Source organism: Pongo pygmaeus, chromosome 8, assembly GCF_028885625.2.
Source record: "Pongo pygmaeus isolate AG05252 chromosome 8, NHGRI_mPonPyg2-v2.0_pri, whole genome shotgun sequence".
Lineage (NCBI taxonomy): Eukaryota > Metazoa > Chordata > Mammalia > Primates > Hominidae > Pongo > Pongo pygmaeus.
The window spans coordinates 75,025,406-75,048,082 of record NC_072381.2 but is presented as its reverse complement, the minus strand read 5'-3'; the positions used below and the strand labels follow the sequence as shown (position 1 = coordinate 75,048,082).

General features: G+C 35.4%; 1 protein-coding gene across 3 annotated transcripts in view; it reads right to left on the bottom strand.

Annotated features, from left to right (window-relative positions):
• CTNNA3 (catenin alpha 3) overlaps positions 1-22,677 on the bottom strand; it is a 1,765,907-nt gene that overhangs the window by 1,624,833 nt on the left and 118,397 nt on the right. For all 3 annotated transcript variants that reach the window (XM_054435153.1, XM_054435155.1, XM_054435156.1), the window contains exon 4: positions 9,875-10,041. In XM_054435153.1, coding sequence (XP_054291128.1) covers positions 9,875-10,041 — 167 coding nt within the window. The remainder of the gene's footprint in view (positions 1-9,874; positions 10,042-22,677) is intronic.

The window sequence follows — 22,677 nt, the reverse complement described above, 5'->3', positions numbered from 1 at the left end:
TCACATGTACCCCATAAATAAGTACAACTATTATGTATCTATATTAATTAAAAATAAAATTTAAAAAATATGTTTGAAAAAAAAATTTCTTCTTCCCTAAAATTTCCAGTAGGAAATTCATGACAAATCCAGCAAGTATGCCCTATTTGTCTCTATTCCTAATTTCTCCTCTTATATCTTGATGTGGTTTGGCTGTGTTCCCACCCAAATCTCATCTTGAATTGTAACTCCCACAATTCCCACATGTCATGGGAGGAACCCGGTGGGAGGTGATTGAATTATGGGGGCAGGTCTTTCCTACACTGTTCTCGTGATAGTGAATGAGTGTCATGAGATCTGATGGTTTTAAAAATGGGAGTTTCCCTACACAAGCTCTCTCTTTGCCTGCCGCCATCCACATCAGATGTGACTTGCTCCTCCTTGCTTCCAGCATGATTATGTAGCCTCCCCAGCAAGGTGGAACTGTAAGTCCATTAAACCTCCTTCTTTTGTAAATTGCCCAGTCTCAGGTATGTCTTTATTATCAGCATGAAAACAGACTAATACAGTAAATTGGTACCAGTAGAGTGGGGTGCTGCTGTAGATACCTGAAAATGTGGAAGCAACTTGGGAACTGGGTAACAGGCAGGGGTTGGAACAGTTTGGAGGGCTCAGAAGAAGACATGAAAATGTGGGAAGGTTTGGAACTTCCTAGAGACTTGTTGAATGGCTTTGCCCAAAATGCTGATAAGCATATGGGCAATAAAGCCCAGGCTGAGGTGGTCTCAGCTGGAAACAAGGAACTTGTTGGGAACTGGAGCAAAGGTGACTCTTGTTATGTTTTAGCAAAGAGATTGGTGGCATTTTGCCCCTGCCCTAGAGATTTGTGGAACTTTGAACTTGAGAGAGATGATTTAGAGTATCTGGTTTAAGGAACTTCTAAGCAGCAAAGCATTCAAGAGGTGACTTGGGTACTGTTAAAGGCATTCAGTTTTATAAGGGAAGCAGAGCATAAAGTTTGGAAAATTTGCAACTTGACAATGTGATAGAAAAGAAAATCACATTTTCTGAGGAAAAATCCAAGCCAGCTGCAGAAATTTGCATAAGTAATGAGGAGCCAAATATTAATCCCCAAGACAATGGGAAAATGTCTCCAGGGCATGTCAGAGGACTTCACAGCAGCCCCTCCCATCACAGGCCAGGAAGCCTAAGAGGAAAAAGCAGTTTCACGGGCCAAGCCCAAGGTCCTCATGCTGTGTGCAGCCTAGGGACTTGGAGCCCTTTGTCCCAGCTGCTCCAGCCGTGGCTGAAAGGGGCCAATGTCGAGCTTGGGCCGTGGCTTCAGAACGCAGCTTCTGAAGCCTTGCCAGCTTCCATGTGGTATTGAGCCTGCAAGCGCACAGAAGTCAAGAATTGAGGTTTGGGAACCTCTGCCTAGATTTTAGAGAATTTATGGAAACACTTGGATGTCCACGTAGAAGTCTGCTGCAGGGGCAGGGCTCTCATGGAGAACCTCTGTTAGGAAGTGTGGAAGGGAAATGTGGGGTTGGAGCCCCTACACAGAGTACCTACTGGGGCACCGCCTAGTGGAGCTGTGAGAAGAGGGCCACTGTCCTCCAGAACCACCCTAGAATGATAGCTCCACTGACAGCTTGCACTGTGCACCTGGAAAAGCCACAGACACTCAATGGCAACCCATGAACACAGCCAGGAGGAAGGCTGTATCCTGCAAAGCCACAGGGGGAGAGCTGCCCAAGACCATGGGAACCCACCTCTTCCATCAGTGTGATCTGGATGTGAGACATGGAGTCAAAGGAGATCATTTTGGAGCTTTAAGATTTGACTGCCATGATGGATTGTGGACTTGCATGGGGCCTGCAGCCCCTTTGTTTTGACCAATTTGTCCCATTTGTAACAGCTGTATTTACCCAATGCCTGTACCCTCATTGTATCTAGGAAGTAACTAACTTGCTTTTGATTTTACAGGCTCATAGGCAGAAGGGACTTGCCTTGTCTTAGATGAGATGTTGAACTGTGGACTTTTGAGTTAATGCTGACATGAATTAAGACTTTGGGGGAATGTTGAGAAGGCATGATTAGTTTTGAAATGTGAGGACATGAGATTTGGGAGGGGCCAGGGGACAGAATGAATAGGTTGGATGTGTCCCCACCCAAATCTCATCTTGAATTGTAACTCCCACAATTCCCACACGTCTTGGGAGGAACCGGGTGGGAGGTGATTGAATTACAGGGCCAGGTCTTTCCTGCACTGTTCTCGTGATAGTGAATGAGTCTCAGGAGATCTGATGGTTTTAAAAACAGGAGTTTCCCTCCACGAGCTCTCTCTTTGCCTGCTGCCATCCACATAAGATGTGACTTGCTCCTCCTTGCCTTCTGCCATGATTGTGAGGCCTCCCCTCACAATCATGGAATCCACATGGAATCCACGTGGAACTGTAAGTCCATTAAATCTCTTTCTTTTGTAAATTGCTCAGTATCAAGTATGTCTTTATCAGCAGCATGAAAACAGACTAATACACATCTTAAATACCAGTCTTGACTTGCTCTTTTTCTTTATATCTTAATATACTTTTACATATTTTGCATAAGATTTTCCACAAAATATACATAGCTTCTAACAGCTCTTAATTATATAGTAATTTTCCCTTTATCAGCTGCTGATATCTTCAATAATAAAAGGCTTTAGAAAATCTTTTTGTTGGTACATATCTGCCTTTTAAATAGAGGGTGGCCTCAAAGAGTCTCAGCTGCCAACATGGGAATGTGATTTTTCTGTCAATATAAATATTCGTCATAGTCAGAATTATTGTTTGTCCACAAATTCTTTATAAAATTATGTAGCAAATGTTAAATATACATTTGACAAAAGTTGTTAAATTCTGGACCCATTTACCTAATCCAAAGGGATCAACATTCCCAAAACAAGTAAAACCTGACTATGGTATGATAAATGGAAAAAGTTAGAAAAGTTAGTTCAACTCAATAGTCAAATTTCCCTTCATTTTTAGGAATAAGTACAACATTTCACTCCAAGGGCCAAAAAGTGGGAGCAAGATACCATGGAGGAGAAAGATGGGACAGGGAAAGAAGGTGAAAGAGAACTTACACCTAGTTCTTGCCAAGTAATTTATGTCATATATCATTCAGTCTTCACAAAACCCTTTCAAGGTATTTGGAATAAGTTTTATTCTCCCCATAACTCAGAAGAAGAAACCAAAGCTCACAGATTTTTAACTTTCCCAAAATCACCCAGCTAATCAACAACACAGCCAGGATTCAAGCAAGGTCTCCACGCTGCCAAAAGCCATGTTTTCTTCCCACAATGTCCTGACCCAGTAAGCAGAAGCCATCCAAACCTATTTTCTTCCAAATAAAATTGACCCTTAGAAATCCAGATGCCAAGGTGGGCACGGTGGCTGACACCTGTAATCCCAGCACTTTGGGAGGCCAAGGTGGGCAGATCACCCAAGGTCAGGAGTTTGAGACCAGCCTGGTCAACATGGCAAAACACTGTCTTTACTAAAAATACAAAAATTAGCCTGGCATGGTGGTGCACACCTGTAATCCCAGCTACTGGGGAGGCTGAGGCAGGAGAATCACTTGAACCTAGGAGGTGGAGGTTTCAGTGAGCCAAGACCGCGCCATTGCACTCCAGGTGTGCAAAAAGAGCAAATCTCTGTCTCAAAAAAAAAAGAAAAGAAAAAGAAATCCAGATGCCAATAAAACAAGATGTGGAATCCTAAGAAGAACAAATGGTACAAAAAAGTCTGAAACACTTGAACAGTATCAAAGAGATAAACATTTTAACTTAAATTCCTATAAAAAATTTATAAACAATGGTGACAATAGAGCCAAAATACCTTTCCAAGTTTCTACAATTGATGAAATATGGAAATATCAGCATTTTTTTCCTCTGTCCCCTATTACCTTTCATTTGGACCTGTTTTCCCCAAAAGAACACACACATTTCCTTAAGGAACTAGACACATTTAAAAGTGCCATGTCAGGAATCCTTGATTATTTAATTTGGCAGTACTTGTCCATTTTCGGTTGCTCAGTGACCCATGTTTACACTAGTTGGTGGTCTCAGACTATGTCCTTGTAAATGTTCTATTGTAATTGCTTCTCCTGGGGCAGTCTCAGTGGAAAGAGTATAATTTAATAGAAATAAGAAAGCTTTACAAAATCAAGAAATATATAGATACACGCTATTAAAAGAGAGTAACATCTCATTTATCTGACATCTAAAAGGAAATATACTTCAACAGGATTGAAAAAAAAATCTGTTATGTAGGAAAAGTCATAAGAAGGAAAATAAGAGTAAGGCCACTTAAAAAAAATTGTGAGCTCAGAGGAATTCTTTAATGCTATAAAATAAAGAACAAAAACAGAAAATGTAACAGGAACTTGTATAAGTGTCAGGAGGGAAAAAAAAAAAAAAAGTCCCGAAGCCTGAATGAAATAGTAAACACAGGAGGAGAAGAAAGGCAGGCCTTGGTCCATTACATGCAAAATAAGGGGAAGAAATAAAAAGGCAGTCCTCTGTTTTGGGGGAAAAAAAGTGTGTGCCCAGGAGAAATTCATATCTTTAAAGTGGATACCCTCCTCCCACCAAAAATCCATAATAGATTATTATATAGTAGGATTGGGGAGTGTGGTGGCTGACTACAGAATGCTTCTTAGGAAGGGCACTACCTATACTGAAGAAAATACCTTAAGGAGTAATTTAAGGTGGGTAGTGATATCTTAAGGACAGAAATAAGCAGGGGCCAAGTCGAGTGCTAGAGAGATAACTATCTTTACTGAATTCCAATGAACACAATTTAGAAGTTTGAGGGAAAATAGCTAGAGAAAAAATGTGGAAGGGCAATGAGATGGAGTTGCTATCAATAAGATCTTGAAGATTTCGAACATACAAATGAAGCCATTTAGAATATGTTGTTGCAATATAGATATCCCTCTCTTCCACCTTCCTGTAAGTTTCTGTAAGATTTACTATATTCATATATTCTGGCCTACTCTGGTAGGGTTGGAGAATGTGTGTATCTGTGCGTCTATTCGTGCAAGGGGACAAGGCCAACTCCAGATTCTGGGTGAACATAATGTAGAATAGAGACAGAAAGACAATCTATAAATGAAAATAATTCAGTGGAAGCAAAAGCTTGGAGACAGAGTTGACCCTAAAAATATGAGCTCCCAAGGAATTTGCAGAAATTTGGGGGAGAACATTATATTTGATAGGACACAGAATGAGGGTTTAAACTAATTATATTGAGATCTTAAGAGCAAGAAGAACCCAGCAACAAGTGGTTTTGCATCATAATTAAGTGGATTATAAGTAATTAAAAAAATGAAGGTCAGAACAAAAGAGAAAAGAAATAAAAGCAGGCAAGCAATGGTCACTTAGAGCTCTTACTGGGTCATTAAAAGTAAGTCATGCCAAACTAACTTCATTTCCTTTATAACTGGGATTACTAGACTGATAAATCCACAATGCCACAAACAATATATCTTGATTTCAAGAAGGTCTTTCAAGAAGTGCTTGAAAATGAAATAAAGAAGCATGGTTTATACAGCAGCCCAATGAAGCAAGCTTGAAGCTCATTTCAACAACTTTACTCAAAGGGTGTTCATATTTGATTGGTATTATCTAAAAGAAAGATATAATACTGTTTTCCATGTCATTAAACATTTTTTCATGAATAAATTTGAAAATGATATCAGGTTAGGAAAGGAAGACAAAATCGAGAGTCAAAGGATCTTGATGGACTGTAACAAAAAGCTAGAATTAATAAGATAAAGTTCAATGAATATAAATGCAACTTCTACCTTTACGTAATTAAAAAAAAAAAAAACTAGTATCAGAGGAGGAAGACCTGGATTAGGAGTAGTTTGAGCTCAGAGAGTTGGAGGTTGTAATTGCTTTCAAAATCAATATGAACCAACATGACAAGGCTACTGTGATAGGTAAGATCATGTTAGACATTAAATCAGGGATGTAGTTGTCCATTTATATCATGGATTGTTCACATCAGAGAGTTTGTTTTGATTTCAATACATTGATTTCAACATTTTATGGAAGTTAACTACAATCTAGAATGCATAGAAAAGGATTTACAGAGATGATTTGGGGGACTTCTATTTCTTGTAATGGCAAATTAGAAATTCAGCCTGATCCTCTGCTGAAGGAAGCAAATACGGTTTGATGATAAAAACAATTCATCTTAAAAATATCAAAGAGCTAATAAGGCAGTGAGAAATTTCCTGAAATGGGTTTCAGAAGAGGTGATGTTCAGTATCCAATCAAAAATAGCCATTCACATTATAAGACAAGACACCATGAGTAAAAGCAAGGAAAATGATAGCAGAAGCAGGCACCGAAGGGGTCCAAACACTGGAGTTCTCAAACCGTGAGGATCAGACAGTTCTGCTCACCATGTCGAGTAGATCAAAATAAAGACTGAAAATTTCAGCAGGAAACTAAAAGTCATACAAAGAAATGTAAGCCAATTTGAAAAATATATAGAAATTCTATGGTATTTAGAGTGGTCTGAAACTACCATATAAGGAACATCCAAAAGTCAAAAAATTTTTAGCCTAGAAAAGGGGAGACATAGGTAAGTCCTAAGAGTAATCATCAGTTATTTGAAAAGAGCCTTTTCTATTGCCTTGATTCTGTGTTGCTCCAGAAAGCAAAACTAGACGCGCTGTTTGAAATAGCAGGGAGGCAGTTTTAAGCTCAGTTTGAGAAATTTGTCTCCAACAATTAGAAATGTCCAAAATCAGCTTCACTGTCTCAGAAAATTGAGATTGTTATCATTGTTAGTGATCATCTATTGTCAGGCAGTTGCATATGTTGCATATTATCAGACAGTCTTTCTACTTCAGATAAAATATTAAACTGTAAGGGCACTGAAGTTTCTCCACTATGATTCTTTTGATTCCAAGTAGAAGCTAATATTGTGATAAACATTATTAGAAAAATTCCAAACTGATATTTCCCAAAGTATGGTTTCAGAAATTTCCAGGATTAATATACTATGGAAGAGTTCTGGGGTCAAAAACATTTGGGAAATTCTGAGTTAAGCAGAGTTAAACAGGCTTCTTCGTGGCAGTATTTCTCAACAATTTTAATGCGCTAATGTGCATCAAAACATTCATGGGAATTTCTATGTGCAACATTGATCATTACAAAAAGAAACAACTTTTTTCCTGTTCCATATTTTCAAAACATGCTCTACAGAATACTTTTGGGGAAATGTTGGGCTAAATAATTCTAATCCTGATGATCTCAGAAACAGTTTAGTGTTTTTCATTCTACATGAAGTCTTGAAAGAATTGAGTTGATAATATGATTCATATATAAACTTTTCATGAGGATGAAACCATGAAAAACTATCACGATTTACCACAAAAGATGTTCCCTTCTCTTTGATAAGATGCCACTTCCTTTTTCATAACATATCATTGTTTTACTATACATACTTATATGTGACATATAATCCAGTTGAAATTCAGGCTCTAACAAGGCACCAAGTGTGAAAGAGGATGGTTAGAATTTAAAACACCTTCTGGTATATCTAACTTACTTTAATAACTGGTTGTAGGTCCATGAATTTGCCTAAACTTTTAGAAGCTGTTTGTAGTTAAAGCTGTTCTAACCATTAGAGTAGTAAGTTCCAAAAGTTTTAATTCTTTCCTGTTGCCTTGAGCAAGTTACTTAAATTCAATGTGCCTCAGCTTTCTCATTTGTTAAGTAGAAATCATGATCATAGGGCTGTTATAAGAATTGAATTAAAGGAAATAATCTAGCACAGTGTTTGGCACATTATAAAAACCCAATAAATATTAACTATAATTTTTACTGCAAGAGGTACTTTGCTTTTGTTTGATCTACAATGCCATCCTGCTTCATTTGCATGGTATGATGTATGTGAATTACCTACCTCTGTGCCTAACTCCTAGTGGACACTCAATTAAAATGGCAGTGAAGGTGGTTTTATTCTTTATATACAGTTACCTCCTAATTGGTTATGAAGGTAGCAGTTTTCACCTTACAAAAGCCCTGCATTCTGCCCTATCTCAACAAATCTAGAGTCTAAAATAGGAATTATTGGGTCATTGGAACTAGGAATTACCTGCCACTTCATCTTTTGTACCCATTTCTTGTTTACAGCATTTGTTAGTGTCTGTATTCAAATATGAGACAAATGAATCTCAGAAATGTTCAGTAATTTGTCTGTGGTTATTAAACAAACCAAGAAGCAAGTAACAGAAACCTTTGCTCAATTATGTCACCTACAAATCCACTAGTAAACAGCTGCTGGTGATGAGAACAATTTCCTAAAAAGCTACTTAAACTAAAAAAAAAGATTGAATTGCTCTTTTTACTGTAATAAAACTATCAGTTCAGTAATTTGTCTGTGGTTATTCAACAAACCAAGAAGCAAGTAACAGAAACTTTGCTCAATTATATCACCTACAAATCTTCTAGTAAACAGCTGCTGGTGATGAGAGCAATTCCCTTTCCTAAAAAGCTACTTAAACTAAAAAAAAAAAAAAAAAGGTATTGAATTGCTGTTTTTACAGTAATAAAATTATCAAAAGAAAAAAATGAAAGTACACAGAGAGGGTCACTCTAGCGTTAAAATAAGCAATAGTGAATACAAGAAAGATGTGGCCGGGTGCATTGGCTCACACCTGTAATCTCAGCACTTTGGGAGGCCAAGGTGGGAGGATAACGAGGTCAGGAGTTCGAGCCCAGCCTGGCCAACATAGTGAAACCCCGTCTCTACTAAAAATAAATAATACAAAAAATTAGCCAGGCATGGTGGTGTGTGCCTGTAATCCCGATATTCGGGAGGCTAAGGCCGAAGAATTGCATGAACCCGGAAGGCAGAGATTGCAGTGAGCCGAGATCACCACTGCACTCCAACCCAGGCGACAGTGGGAGACTCTGTCTCAAAAAAAGAAAAAAAAGAAAGAAAGAAAAGAAAAAGAAAGATGCAAAGAAAGGTTTAGCTTAGCAGTTAGAGAAAATGATTTTGACAAGAAGGTTAATCAAATAAGACCATTGTTTACTTAATAGTTATATTAAATCACAGACACTTTATGAAAATGCAGATGTATTTATAGACAGAGTATAAGGGTCCTATTTCAAGCAGAAAATACAACAGATATAAAAAGGGTTATTTGCAACCTTTTCATCTGAACACTACTAATGATTTGGTCAAACTCTGAAAACAGGCTTTAATAAAATTCTCTTTCTACTAAAAATGTGCTAAGTGGGTTTGTCTGACAAAATAAAGCATTCAGGATATCTTGCTAACTATATATCCTCCTAGTTAACATACATTATTTACTCATATTAAATACATGTCTACATTTTCCTAATGGATTACTACAGACATCACAGGTTACCTGTAAACGTGCACTCTTTATCCTGAATCAAGAGGACATGGCAAAGTAGAATCCATTTACAAACCAGGATAAATTTCCAAATGTCTTAAACTTTAAGGTTTCTATTTCTCAAGTCATTTTTACTCATATGTTTATTATATATTATCTATGTACTTATGTTATTTATTTATTGAGAGCATAGTTATCTAAATGATCAAAAGTCTAGAACTTTTCCTAGCCATTTCCTTATAAGCAAGCCATCTCCTGTTTAATTTCCCATTGGCTTTAGAACTAACTCTGGCTTCCTTATTTTGAGGTATACATTAGTCTTCACAACCCAGTCTAGTCTGCTTCTGAAGGGGTGATGTTAAGAAATGAGAGTGAAGCCAAGATGCACTAGGATCGACGCCAGGTTCAGAGAATGAAATTAGAAGTGAAGACAATGCCAAGGTAAACTAAGCCATCTTTTACTTACAGCTGACACATGTTGCAAGAGGCACATGACATCAATCATGTCCGCAAGGATAAGGAGTCTTGTCACTGCAGCCAGCAAGGCACGGGCAGCTTGAACCACAGCCTCCCTTTTTGGGAGAAAACAGGGGTCATCTGTAAATCTCTCAGCTGATACTTTCAGAGCTTCACCTGAAAAATACAACCCCAAATAAGTTATACTTTAAGTTTCAACTATGCCTATTTCAGAATTTATCAGCTAACCTAATTCCAAGTAAATTCCAAGACTAAGCATAATATAAAAATATTGTCAGTTGACAATTTTCTCTCTCAATAAACAATGCAGTTTCAAATTAACATTTGTTTTTCACAAATATTTTGGAATTAAGAAGCATGATATCATTTTCCTGCAAGAAAATTGTGCTCAACTGACTAGGAACATCTAGTAAAATTGCTGTCAACTTCTGCATTTGCTGAATCTCGTTTCTTGTAAAAGGTTTTATTACTAAAGCTTCAATCATAAACAATCCTTCTTATAAAAACAAGGTAAATCTTTATTGAGTTACTTTCCAAATCAATGGATGTTAGAAAAGAGGTAGTCTTTAAGACAATAAGACTGCAGCTCCCTGATAAAAGTTTAACATAGGCAAATTTATTCTAAACTATCAATATAATGAATAAACTATATCCTAAATTTAGTCACAGAAATAGTACTTCATAGTGCATCATTGTTAGAGAATATTGTGTCCACTATTTTTAATGCCTTTTCATTTAAAATATATTTTATTATAAAAGAAGTATGTATTCTTTCATTGTTTTAAGTTCCCAGTTCAAAAGGGTATAAAATGAAAATATTTAATAAAAATCTCTCTTTACTCCCATCCAGTAACATGATTGATAATGACCACATCCACTATTTTTTAAGTTTTTAAATCTAAACTTGTTTTTATTATAAAAGTACTATAATACATGTCCACTACTTTTAAATAATTTACCACACTAAAGAACATCAAGTAAAAATTTTAAAAGTCTCCAAACTAATCCCCCAAAGCACCAACTATTCAGCTCTTGTATATCTGTCCAGAAATTTTTCCATGAATGTATGATTTATGTGTATAAGTATATATAGATACATATATGTTTTATATACATAAATGTATACTTATGTTTTATATATGTATATGTTTTATGAATATATTCATATACATTCATATATACAAATATATGTTTTATAAAGACAGATTTTATAAGAAAACATTTTATATGTTATAAGAAGAAAATAGAAAAATATAGAGCCTTTAACAAGTAGTATCCTACTAGAGAGATTTTCTATAATTTCTTCTTTTTGCTTATCAATTTATTTTCCTTTCATACTGGGAAACAGATGACCAGGAAGCAATATAGCACAGTAATTAACAGTGTGTACTCTGGAGCCAGACTGCTTCAATGTCTCTGTCCTAGTATCTTAATCAAGTCACTTAACATCATTACTCTTCGTTTTCTTCTTTTTTTAATAATATAAAATAATAATACCTACTATTTTATGAGTATTAAATAAGAGTACATAAGTTATATTTCATTGATACACTGTAACTTATTTTACCAGGCCCCTATTGAACACATAAGTCATTTCCAACTTTTTCCTATTTCATATAATACTATAAAGAACGTCCAGGACATATATCTTTACATGCATGAACAAGTTTAGCTTTAGGATAAATTCCTAAAAGTAGAATTCCTGAGTCAAGGGGCAAATGAATTTTAAGTTTCGTTATATATTGCCCCAAAATTCTCCAAAATACAGTCATCCCATCAAAAATATACGAAAGGGTCTGTCTTATCCATTTATGGATTACATCCATAAATATTTTAGTTTTCATTGACTCATGAACCTTAACATAAAGAAAATTGAGTCAGTTATTTTATTAAATGAAATAAAGAATACTGTTTCTTGTAATTGACAAAACTTGTGAGGAGGGTCTGAAACTGTCTCAACATGTTAGTATGTCTCATTTAGATCTCTTTAGCAATACCAAGTTAGGAAGTAGGACTCTAGACACTTCTGAGATCAAATTCTTATATTCCCCTCTAGTTCTGGGAACTTGGACAGTAAATGCCTTCAATGTCCTTATCTATAGGAAAGGGGTAAAAATATGACTTATCTCACAGTGTTTCTTGGATGCTTAGATGAGATAGTTCATATAGTATATTTAGCACAGTATTTAAACATGGAAAGCACTCAACAAAGATTAACTGTTACTTTGGGGGAAATTTCTAATAGAGATGGTAAATTTTTAATACCAATAAGTGGGTGATTTTCATGTGCTTCTCTGCAAGTCAGAATTGCTGCTACGAGACTGTGAAAAGTTAAACTGACCTCAAAAATTTGGAGAGCAGATGAATGCCTGCAAAAAAAGATTAATTTTTTCTTGTTGTGATTCTGAGTTGGAAAGTTATAATAGCCTTTTTAGAATACTGTCTTTGACTTCACATACTAAAACTAAATATATATCAAAAAATTACGTATTTTTGACTCTAAAAATGTTGGAATGTTGAACAACTGGTTGGACAGCCATATTCAGAAAGAGATCATTTAAACAATTATTATATTCTTGTCTTTGTTAAAGGAATATAAAAAGCCAGTCAGGTAGCTCTGTTGGGAAGAGAAAAGTCACTCCCAAAATACATTAATAAAGATGCTATAACTTAAATTCTTATTGCTGGACTTATCCCTAATTTCTCCAATATTCCTAACCCTTTCAGCTGGTTTCAACCCACACTCTGGTCCTAAGTTAAACGTCACTTCCTATGGGACGCTTGGACCGCCCCCCCATTACTAAGAGAGGTCTTACAATAAAATTCTATGCTTTCTACCATAATCTTCATCATAATTTATTATAACAAATTGTTTCAAAACCTGTCTTTTCTTCTGGATCCTAAAACTAGTAAGTGCAAGAGCTGCATTGGCCCTGGTCACCACAGCATTTCCAGGATCTAGAATAGTGCCTACTCTGTTGCATATATTCAATACATTGACTATATACTGCCAAATGAATATGTGAATGAACATTATTCAACTTTTATTTGATAAACATATCTATAAAACAGCTGTATCCTAGGTATCCAGGATATAGATATCAGTATGAAACAGTTTTTTTGCAGCCCAAGAAGTTCAGAGTCAAGTGAAAGTCAACAAACACTGATACAGGTTTCTGGTACAGGCCTGTACAAAGTACCAAGAGACACAGAGGAGGACCTACCTCTGCCTGAGGTGTCAGAAGATATACAAAGGAATGTTCTAGGTAAAAGAAACATGTTCCAACTATTGATAAGGTATTGATAACGACAGCTGGTTTATAGAATTTAGCCAGTTCACTGTCATATTGATTTCTGACAGGAGAAAATGGTTATTTTCCTAATTAAATAGAAAAAAAGGTACAAATTTCCTTTCCATCTAGAATATTAGCATCTATGTCTTATAAAGTCTACATGTGGAGAGTCTACTCTTTTGAAATATCATTCCCAATCTTGCTTCTAATGCTTTTAATTTGAAGTTTGCTGAATAGGAAATTTCACTTTCAAAATACATACAAATAAAAATAACTACATTTTTTCGTCAAGAAATCTCACTCTATACATAAAAATAATTTACTAAAGGTCTTGAAAATGCCACAAGAACTAGGTTTAGAAAACTTCTTTCTACTGAGTCCATTTAGTTCCTTTCCTAAAAACAGGATTTTTTTTAATCGTTAAAAAAAAAATCTGTTATGAAATGCCTAGGTACTAGATTATATAGTCTACAAATATCTATAGAGGTAACTTTTACACACCTATATAAGTGTAAGAGATGAAAATTTCTGAATATACAAAAATCTGGCCTATAAACTTTTTATATGATCAAATAAATAAACTCCAGAAATACAAAAAAATTCTTGGCCAAATACACATATTACAAAATATTCTTTATTTTATAAAGCTTCCTATATGGTTATTTTACAAGTTCCTTTGCTTCATTTAAAAGTATAATTCTACTTTCTAAAAGTCCTTATATTGATTATAAACTTAAAAGTCAAGGAAAACATAGTATAAGAAAAATATCCAGAGGAAAAAGAGAATAACCAAAATGAAAAGGGGCAGGTACTAAAGATAAAAAATTTCCCCAACTTTTACTTAACATTAAGTTTATTATTCAGTTAAGATTTCTAATATATGCATCGGGCCAAGTGATACAAATACATCATGGTAAAAGGTTTATATCATACACATATAATATGCATTAGTACATACTCATTGATTCAATATATAATGGGGTTCACAGACTGAGACTAAACATTCAGGGTTTGGTTTTATTTGTTTTTGGTTGGGAAACTGCCATTTTGAATTTGAAAACTCTGAAGAGGTAGAAGCTTGAATTTAACTTTTTAGCAGACAATTATTTTATTTGGCAGGGAAGAGAGGAGGATGACCTCAATTCAATCCTAAACTTACACTGATGTTAAAAAAAAAATAGTAAAGACTCTCCTTTAAAATGTTGAAGATAGTTTGACTACTAGGAGCAAACACGTTTTGTACGATAAAAGAAAACCTTATCATGGCAGGTAGAAGGGCAGCAAAGCTAGCCACTGCTGTGTGGACCCAAGGTTGGGTGCTATGGCAGGGTTATAGACTAGGAATGTGGCTGCATATGGTTGCTATTGTAAACTATTGGCTATGTCTTATTTCCATTTTATTGTCTTCGAACTCAGTAAAGTCTTATTAAAAGTTATAATTTGCTTCCAGCCAAGGCAGAGTAACAGAGACCAGATTCCTATCCTACCTGAAACCAAAAAATAGACCAAATAAATGCAAAAATGGTTATAAGGCACTGGATGTTAGGCAATGAAGGACAGTAATCCCTGAGAAATGGACCAAAAAAAAAACAGGATGAGCCCTTTGATAGCCCCAGCTTACCACCATGAGAGACTTTCCAGGCCATGATACAGGAAGGGGAACCAAGGCAGAGCCTGGCAAACTCTCTGAGCTGGGAAGACAAAGCTGAGAGTCCTGGAAGATCAAGGCAGGAAACGTATAAAACAGAATAGAGAATGATAAAGAGAAGAGATACACAGGGAAAGAACACTGATAATCTGCACACGCTCCCTCTTGAGTATTCAGCTGAATACTGATCAACCCATATACTGGAGGAAACCACCCAAGGCTAGGGAAAGAACCACCCAAAAGGATTTGAGGTAACTGTACTTGCCACTCACACAGGACTGGGAATAATGCTTGTCCAACCACCAGACTGGAAAACTTCATAACTCATGGGACATTGGATAGAATAGAAAGAAGAGTCTTGCCTCAATAGTGGGGAAGAATTAGCCTTAGACTGAACATTGCCCTAGTGCCTTCTAACAAAGCAATTCAGAGAAAGCAGAATTCCCAATTTCAAGACCAGCAGCATTCATGCATCAGAGAAGAGAGATAGCCAGGTAAAGGCAACAGCAGACCAGCATAATGATTTAATGAAAATGGAAGGACATGAGCAGCCAGTCACTGAGCCCTGAACCATTGGGAACTCTCAAAATAACCTGGGAAATACTTTGATTGGGCTGATTCTATTAAAAAAATTTTTTTTACATAACTAATCTGTTTTTTTAATTATTATACTTTAAGTTCTAGGGTACATGTGCACAACGTGCAGGTTTGTTACATATGTATATATGTGCCATGTTGGTAAAATTATATAAAATGTTTTATAAAACATAAAATTTGATGGGGCTAGTTTCTATAAAAGTAATAGAAACATCTCCCAACATCATAGATAGGATATAGTAAAAGCTGTCTTAAAAGACCTCCTCTTAACCACTTCTCTAGATTAATAAACTTTTTATTCCTCTCAGCAACATATTAATGATATCTCCTTTCTGGTATGTAAAATATACTGAAGACCTTCTGCTTCCAATAATTGAAGTTGATCAAGAAGTTGAAAAGTCTTGCTCCCCAATATTTTCATGTGAGTTGTAATTATAATTATATAGTTTTATTAACTATATAAACCTAACAAATATAAGTGTAAAAAATATCTATTAATTCTTTAAAAACTAATTTTTAATGCTTTGGAGACATTCAGTAAAGACGAGTTGCTAAAAATGTTGTTAATTTGGATGTGGAAGCAAAAAATGGTAAAAGTTGGAGCAGGGCAAGGCAAGGAAAAGGATTATAAAAGATCAAGAAAGATTCTGCAGTTAGGTAGCTTCCCAAGTGTCATTAAGTTTTCTTCCATGAAGACACCAAAACTGGAAATCTTAGTCAATATAGTTTGGTTGTGGTTTCGATCAAAACGACTATATAAGATGCAATCAACAAACCATGAAAGAGATTGGATAACATTCATGTTATACCCTTTAATATAAAATAAAATATTTAAGTTGTGTGTTTGTGCGTGTATAACTAATGAACTTTTTACTTCTAATAATGAGAATAAATGTATCTTGAAGCAAAAATTATCTACTATATTTTAAAACACTGTAATAACTTTCAGTCACATTTAGTCAAACTTTAATTTTATACTTATATGTAAAAGTACACAACTCCTAATTTAAAACTTTTTTATATCTTTTTATGAGCAAAATATTTTGTACAATGTATCTCTAAACTATGCACCTAAATAAAGTTCAATATTAAGGAAGATTTTTAAATAGAGCTAAACATCCCTTCAGAATTTCAAAGAAAAATGAAATTTTTTAATTTTCAAAAAATTGACCAATTAATTTCATGTCATATTTAAATTTGACAATTTTTTTTCTATGCAGGCTCTCACTTTGTCACCTAGGCTGGAGTACAGGGGTAATCTTAGCTCACTGCAGTCTCAAACTCCTGGGCTCAAGCAATCCTCCTGCCTCAGCCTTCCAAGGAGCTGAGACTACAGGTATGCATCACCAAACCCAATCAATTTTTTGTATCTCTTATAGAGATAGGGTCTCATTATGCTGCCCAAGCTGGTCTAGAACTCCTGGCCTCAAGTGATCCTCCCTCCTCAGCCTCTCAAATGCTAGGATTACAGCCATGAGCCACCCCACTGAGCTAAATTTGACAATAATTTTAAGATAATAAAATATACAAAATATATTCCTACAACATTATTATCATCTCCTGGTGTTAGAAGTTTCATATACCTAAAGTGGTTTACAAAACAAACTGACAAAGGAACAAAGCAATCCATATTGTAAACCAATCAATAAAAAGAAAATAGTATGGATTTATAACTTAATTAAATGTTTAAACTTTGAGCTGAAATAGCTGCCCATAATTACTCTCTATTGAATTTCTTTCCCAACAACCTATTGACTGATATGCCACCCACCAATAAACACTTTTATATTATTCTTGATGTAAATTTAATTCTTTTGAGGTGAAAAAATAAGCCTTATAACTAAGATTTCTGACTAAAGTTAACATCGTTTTTTTCTAATATTTCCTTTTATGGCTAAATATAGTAAGCTTAGCCACGAATACACTTACATTACACTATGATGAATTAGCAAAAATTGATATCTTTGCTTTTTTGACATCTGCTAAAAAAATCTCATTCTAGTGCTTTGAAGTTGAAAGTTAATTTTTAATAAATGATACCTAACCCTTACAAACAGTTCATTCATTCATATATCAACTATTGAGCACTAAAATATGCAAAGCACTATGGGGTATACAACAGCGATTATAACATGGTCTCTACCAGGTACCCTCAAATAGGAAAGTGAACCACTTCAATGAGAAGATTCTTCAGTTTGGTTTTAAATGTCAGCATCTTCAGATACACCTACCTTAAATTATATTAAGACATAATTCCATAGCACCTCCCCCCCAAAAAATACAAATATAATAATTCTTCATATGCACAATTCCTAGATTTCAATATTTTATGTATGATTTAAAAGTTCTCTGAAAAAAATGAAAAACAAGAGTGACTACATCAAAGGATCACTCAATCATTTTAAAATGAAATTACCAATTATCAATTATCACTTCTAATCAGCCTCAATTAAGTTCTATTCATCAAGAGGTTAAGTAATAAAGTAGAATTCAGGCTTCACCTTACTAGAAATTCAAGTCCCACAGCTGTGATCAGAGCAATAAATATTTAACAAATTTATTCTTTCATATATCACCCCATTCAGAGTACTACAGCTGTTAATCAATAAGGTCAAATTTGGCCCTATTGATATGCTCCTTATGTAGAAATGACAGAAGTTATTTTAGGGCCCCATTATAAAGCCTTAGTTCACAAGCTCACACAAAACTTGCAAGGAAGTCAATGTGGCTAACTGTACATACTGAAAGTACAGAGTCAAACCCAAAGGAGCATAAAAATGTAGTGAAGATAAACATCCAGGATTCTGAACCATTACAAAAGTAAATACATTCCATTCACAAGAGCATCCAAAGAATAAAACATTTAGGAATAAATTTAACAAAGAAGTGTAAGACTTGTACACTGAAAACTGCAAAACATTGCTGACAAATTAAAGAAGACCTAAATAAATGATTACATCTCATGCTCATGGATTAGAAGACTTAATATTGTTAAGATAGCAATACTCCCCATATTGGTCCACAGATTCACAATAATCCCTGACTGATATGGCTAGATGTTTATCCCCTCCAAATCTCATGTTGAAATGTAATCCCTAGTGTTGGAGGTGGGACCCAGTGGGAGGTGTTTGGGTCGTGAGGGTGCATCCCTTATGAATGTCTTGGTGCTGTCCTCATGATAACAAGTGAGTTCTTGCTCAGTTCCCATGAGATCTGGTTGTTTAAAAGAGTCTGGGACCTCCCACTCCTCTTGCTCCCACTCTTGTCATGTGACATGCTAGCTCCGCCTTTGCCTTCCACCATGATTGGAAGCTTCCTGAGGCCCTCACCAGAAGCAGATGTTGGTGCTATGCTTCGTGTACAACCTGCAGAACCATGAGCCAACTAAATCTCTTTTCTTTATAAATTACCCAGTCTCAGGTGTTCCTTTATAGCAATGCAAAAATGGACTAACACTTTTAACAAAATCCTTGCTGGCTCTTTCGAAGAAATTGACCAGCTGATCCTAAAATTCATACAGAAATGCAAGGGACCCAGAATAGCCAAAACAATCTTGAAAAAGAGGGGCAAAGTTATAGAAATCACACTTCCCAATTTCAAAACTTACTAGGAAGCTATAATAACCAATAGAATTGCTGTCTCAGAAATAAACCCTTACGTTTATGGTGAGTTGGTTTTCAACAAAGGGGCCAAGAAACTTCAGTGGGAAAGTAATAGTCTTTTCAACAATGGTGCTGGGACAATTAGATATATATACACACACACACACACACAAAAAAAAAAAAAAACCTAAATATGGACCTCTATCTCATACCACACATAAAAGTTAATTCAAGGTAGATCATAGACCTACGTGCAAGAGCTAAAACTATAAAACTCTTAGGAAAAAAAAACAGGAATACAACTTTATAATCTTGAGTTAGGCAACAATGTCTTATATATGACACCAAAAGTACAAGCAATAAAAATATTGATGAATTGGACAACCAAAACTTAAACCTTTTGGACTCCAAAAAAAATCATTAAGAAGGTAAAATGACAACCCACAGAATGGAAGAAAATGTTTGTAAACCCTATATCCAATAAGGGGCTTATATCCAGAATCTATTTAAAAAAAACAACTTACTACTTAATAATAAAACGACAATCCTGTTTTTAAAATAGGCGAAGAGTCTAAATAGACATTTCTCCAAAGAAAAAATACAAATGGTCAATAAGCACATAAAATGACATTCTATCATAAATATAAACTAAACTATTAAAGCATAATTAAAGATGTACAGAGGTTTTAGTAAGGACCTTTGAATAAGTTTTTTTTTAATTATTTAAAAATAGGCACATTTCTTGTGTAGTCAAAAACACAAGGCTAAAAACATACCTGTAGAGGGGACCAAAAAAAAAATCAATGTGTATGTATGTGTACTGGAAACTGTCACTTTAATAACTGTAAAAAGTAGTGAGTAATTATTATAATGAAGCAGTAGAAAAGTAACATTTACATACATTGCAGCTAACTTCTATCCTCGGGGGGAATATCAAGTTCATTAAAAGGGTGGGGGTAGAGGGTGCCGATCTTGTTTACCATGCTGGCCCAAAACCCTGAGCAGAATGCATCTCTCTCGGAAATCCCTAGAGACCCCATAGAGCTCATTATGTAGCTAAAAGCAAACTCTGAGCTATAAATATTAGTTGTCTTTTGCACAAAAATTAACAGTAGCTTTAATTGTCCTTTCTTTTTACTTTTCCCACCAATGATACATTCAGTCTGAGAAACTTGAGATTCTTAACAAGTAAGAGGTCAAATATTTTTGAAACTCCTTGGATTCTTAGTTCCTTTACTTCAGACAGAGTCAGCAAACTATGGAAACAAGCCAAATTCAGCCTGCCCTGTTTATGTGCAGCCTACAAGCTATGAATGTTTTTTATATTTTTAAAGGTTGGGAAAAAATCAAAAGAATAATATTTTATGACATGAAAAATTATATAAAATGTAAATTTCAGTATACATAAATAAAGCTTTATTGGAACCATGCCTTTTTGTTTATTGCTTATATATTTCTATAGCTATTTTCATTCTTCAACAGACAGAGTTAAATACTTGCAACAACGTATGGCCCACAAAGCCTGAAATATTTACTTTCTAGATTCAATGCCATCCCCATCAAGCTACCAATGACTTTCTTCACAGAATTGGAAAAAACTACTTTAAAGTTCATATGGAACCAAAAAAGAGCCCGCATCGCCAAGTCAATCCTAAGCCAAAAGAACAAAGCTGGAGGCATCACACTACCTGACTTCAAACTATACTACAAGGCTACAGTAACCAAAACAGCATGGTACTGGTACCAAAACAGAGATATAGATCAATGGAACAGAACAGAGCCGTCAGAAATAATGCCACATATCTACAAGTATCTGATCTTTGACAAACCTGAGAAAAACAAGAAATGGGGAAAGGATTCCCTATTTTAATAAATGGTGCTGGGAAAACTGGCTAGCCATATGTAGAAAGCTGAAACTGGATCCCTTCCTTACACCTTATGCAAAAATCAATTCAAGATGGATTAAAGACTTAAATGTTAGACCTAAAACCATAAAAACCCTAGAAGAAAACCTAGGCATTACCATTCAGGACATAGGCATGGGCAAGGACTTCATGTCTAAAACACCAAAAGCAATGGCAACAAAAGCCAACATTGACAAATGGGATCTAATTAAACTCAAGAGCTTCTGCACAGCAAAAGAAACTACCATCAGAGTGAACAGGCAACCTACAAAATGGGAGAAAATTTTCACAACCTACTCATCTGACAAAGGGCTAATATCCAGAATCTACAATGAACTCCAACAAATTTACAAGAAAAAAACAAACAACCCCATCAAAAAGTGGGCGAAGGACATGAACAGACACTTCTCAAAAGAAGACATTTATGCAGCCAAAAAACACATGAAAAAATGCTCACCATCACTGGCCATCAGAGAAATGCAAATCAAAACCACAATGAGATACCATCTCACACCAGTTAGAATGGCAATCATTCAAAAGTCAGGAAACAACAGGTGCTGGAGAGGATGTGGAGAAATAGGAACACTTTTACACTGTTGGTGGGACTGTAAACTAGTTCAACCCTTGTGGAAGTCAGTGTGGCGATTCCTCAGGGATCTAGAACTAGAAATTCCATTCGACCCAGCCATCCCATTACTGGGTATATACCCAAAGGACTATAAATCATGCTGCTATAAAGACACATGCACACGTATGTTTATTGCGGCATTATTCACAATAGCAAAGACTTGGAACCAACCCAAATGTCCATCAGTGATAGACTGGATTAAGAAAATGTGGCACATATACACCATGGAATACTATGCAGCCATAAAAAATGATGAGTTCACGTCCTTTGTAGGGACATAGATGAAATTGGAAATCATCATTCTCAGTAAACTATCGCAAGAACAAAAAACCAAACACCGCATATTCTCACTCATAGGTGGGAATTGAACAATGAGAACACATGGACACAGGAAGGGGAACATCACACTCTGGGGACTGTTGTGGGGTGGGGGGAGGGGGGAGGGATAGCATTGGGAGATATACCTAATGCTAGATGACGAGTTGGTGGGTGCAGCGCACCAGCATGGCACATGTATACATATGTAACTTACCTGCACATTGCGCACATGTACCATAAAACCTAAAGTATAATAATAATAATAATAATAATAATAAAAGAAAAAAAAAGAAAAAAAAAAAATATTTACTTTCTGGCCTTTTACAGAGACTGTTTGCTGATCCCTCATCTGAAATAAATGAACTAATAAAATTCATAATCTGTTTTTTTAAAAAGCACTTTATTTTTAAAAAGTTCATACAACTAACAAGGGTCTCCATTTTGATATATATAAATGTGGCCCTAAAAATTCTTTTTCAAAAATTCTTTAGTTGGCTTTCATATCTTAAGCTGAATACATGGACCTTGCCTGAAAATCCCAACAACATAAAGTTGAGTTTATCCCTTAAAAGAATAAAATTTGACCCAGCAGTCTTTCAGCTTCAGTATTCATATATCTAATAATTTTAGCATCTCAGGAATTTCCCATATGCCTCAGTTAAATAGTTACCCGAAGAATACTCAGCCAGCTCTAAATAATGCTCCCAGCGTAATACCAAAAAGAGGTATGAATTTTCTCCTCACCCCAAAGCATAATAGTGAAAAACTATACTGCAGGAGTCAACAGCCAGCTCATCTACCT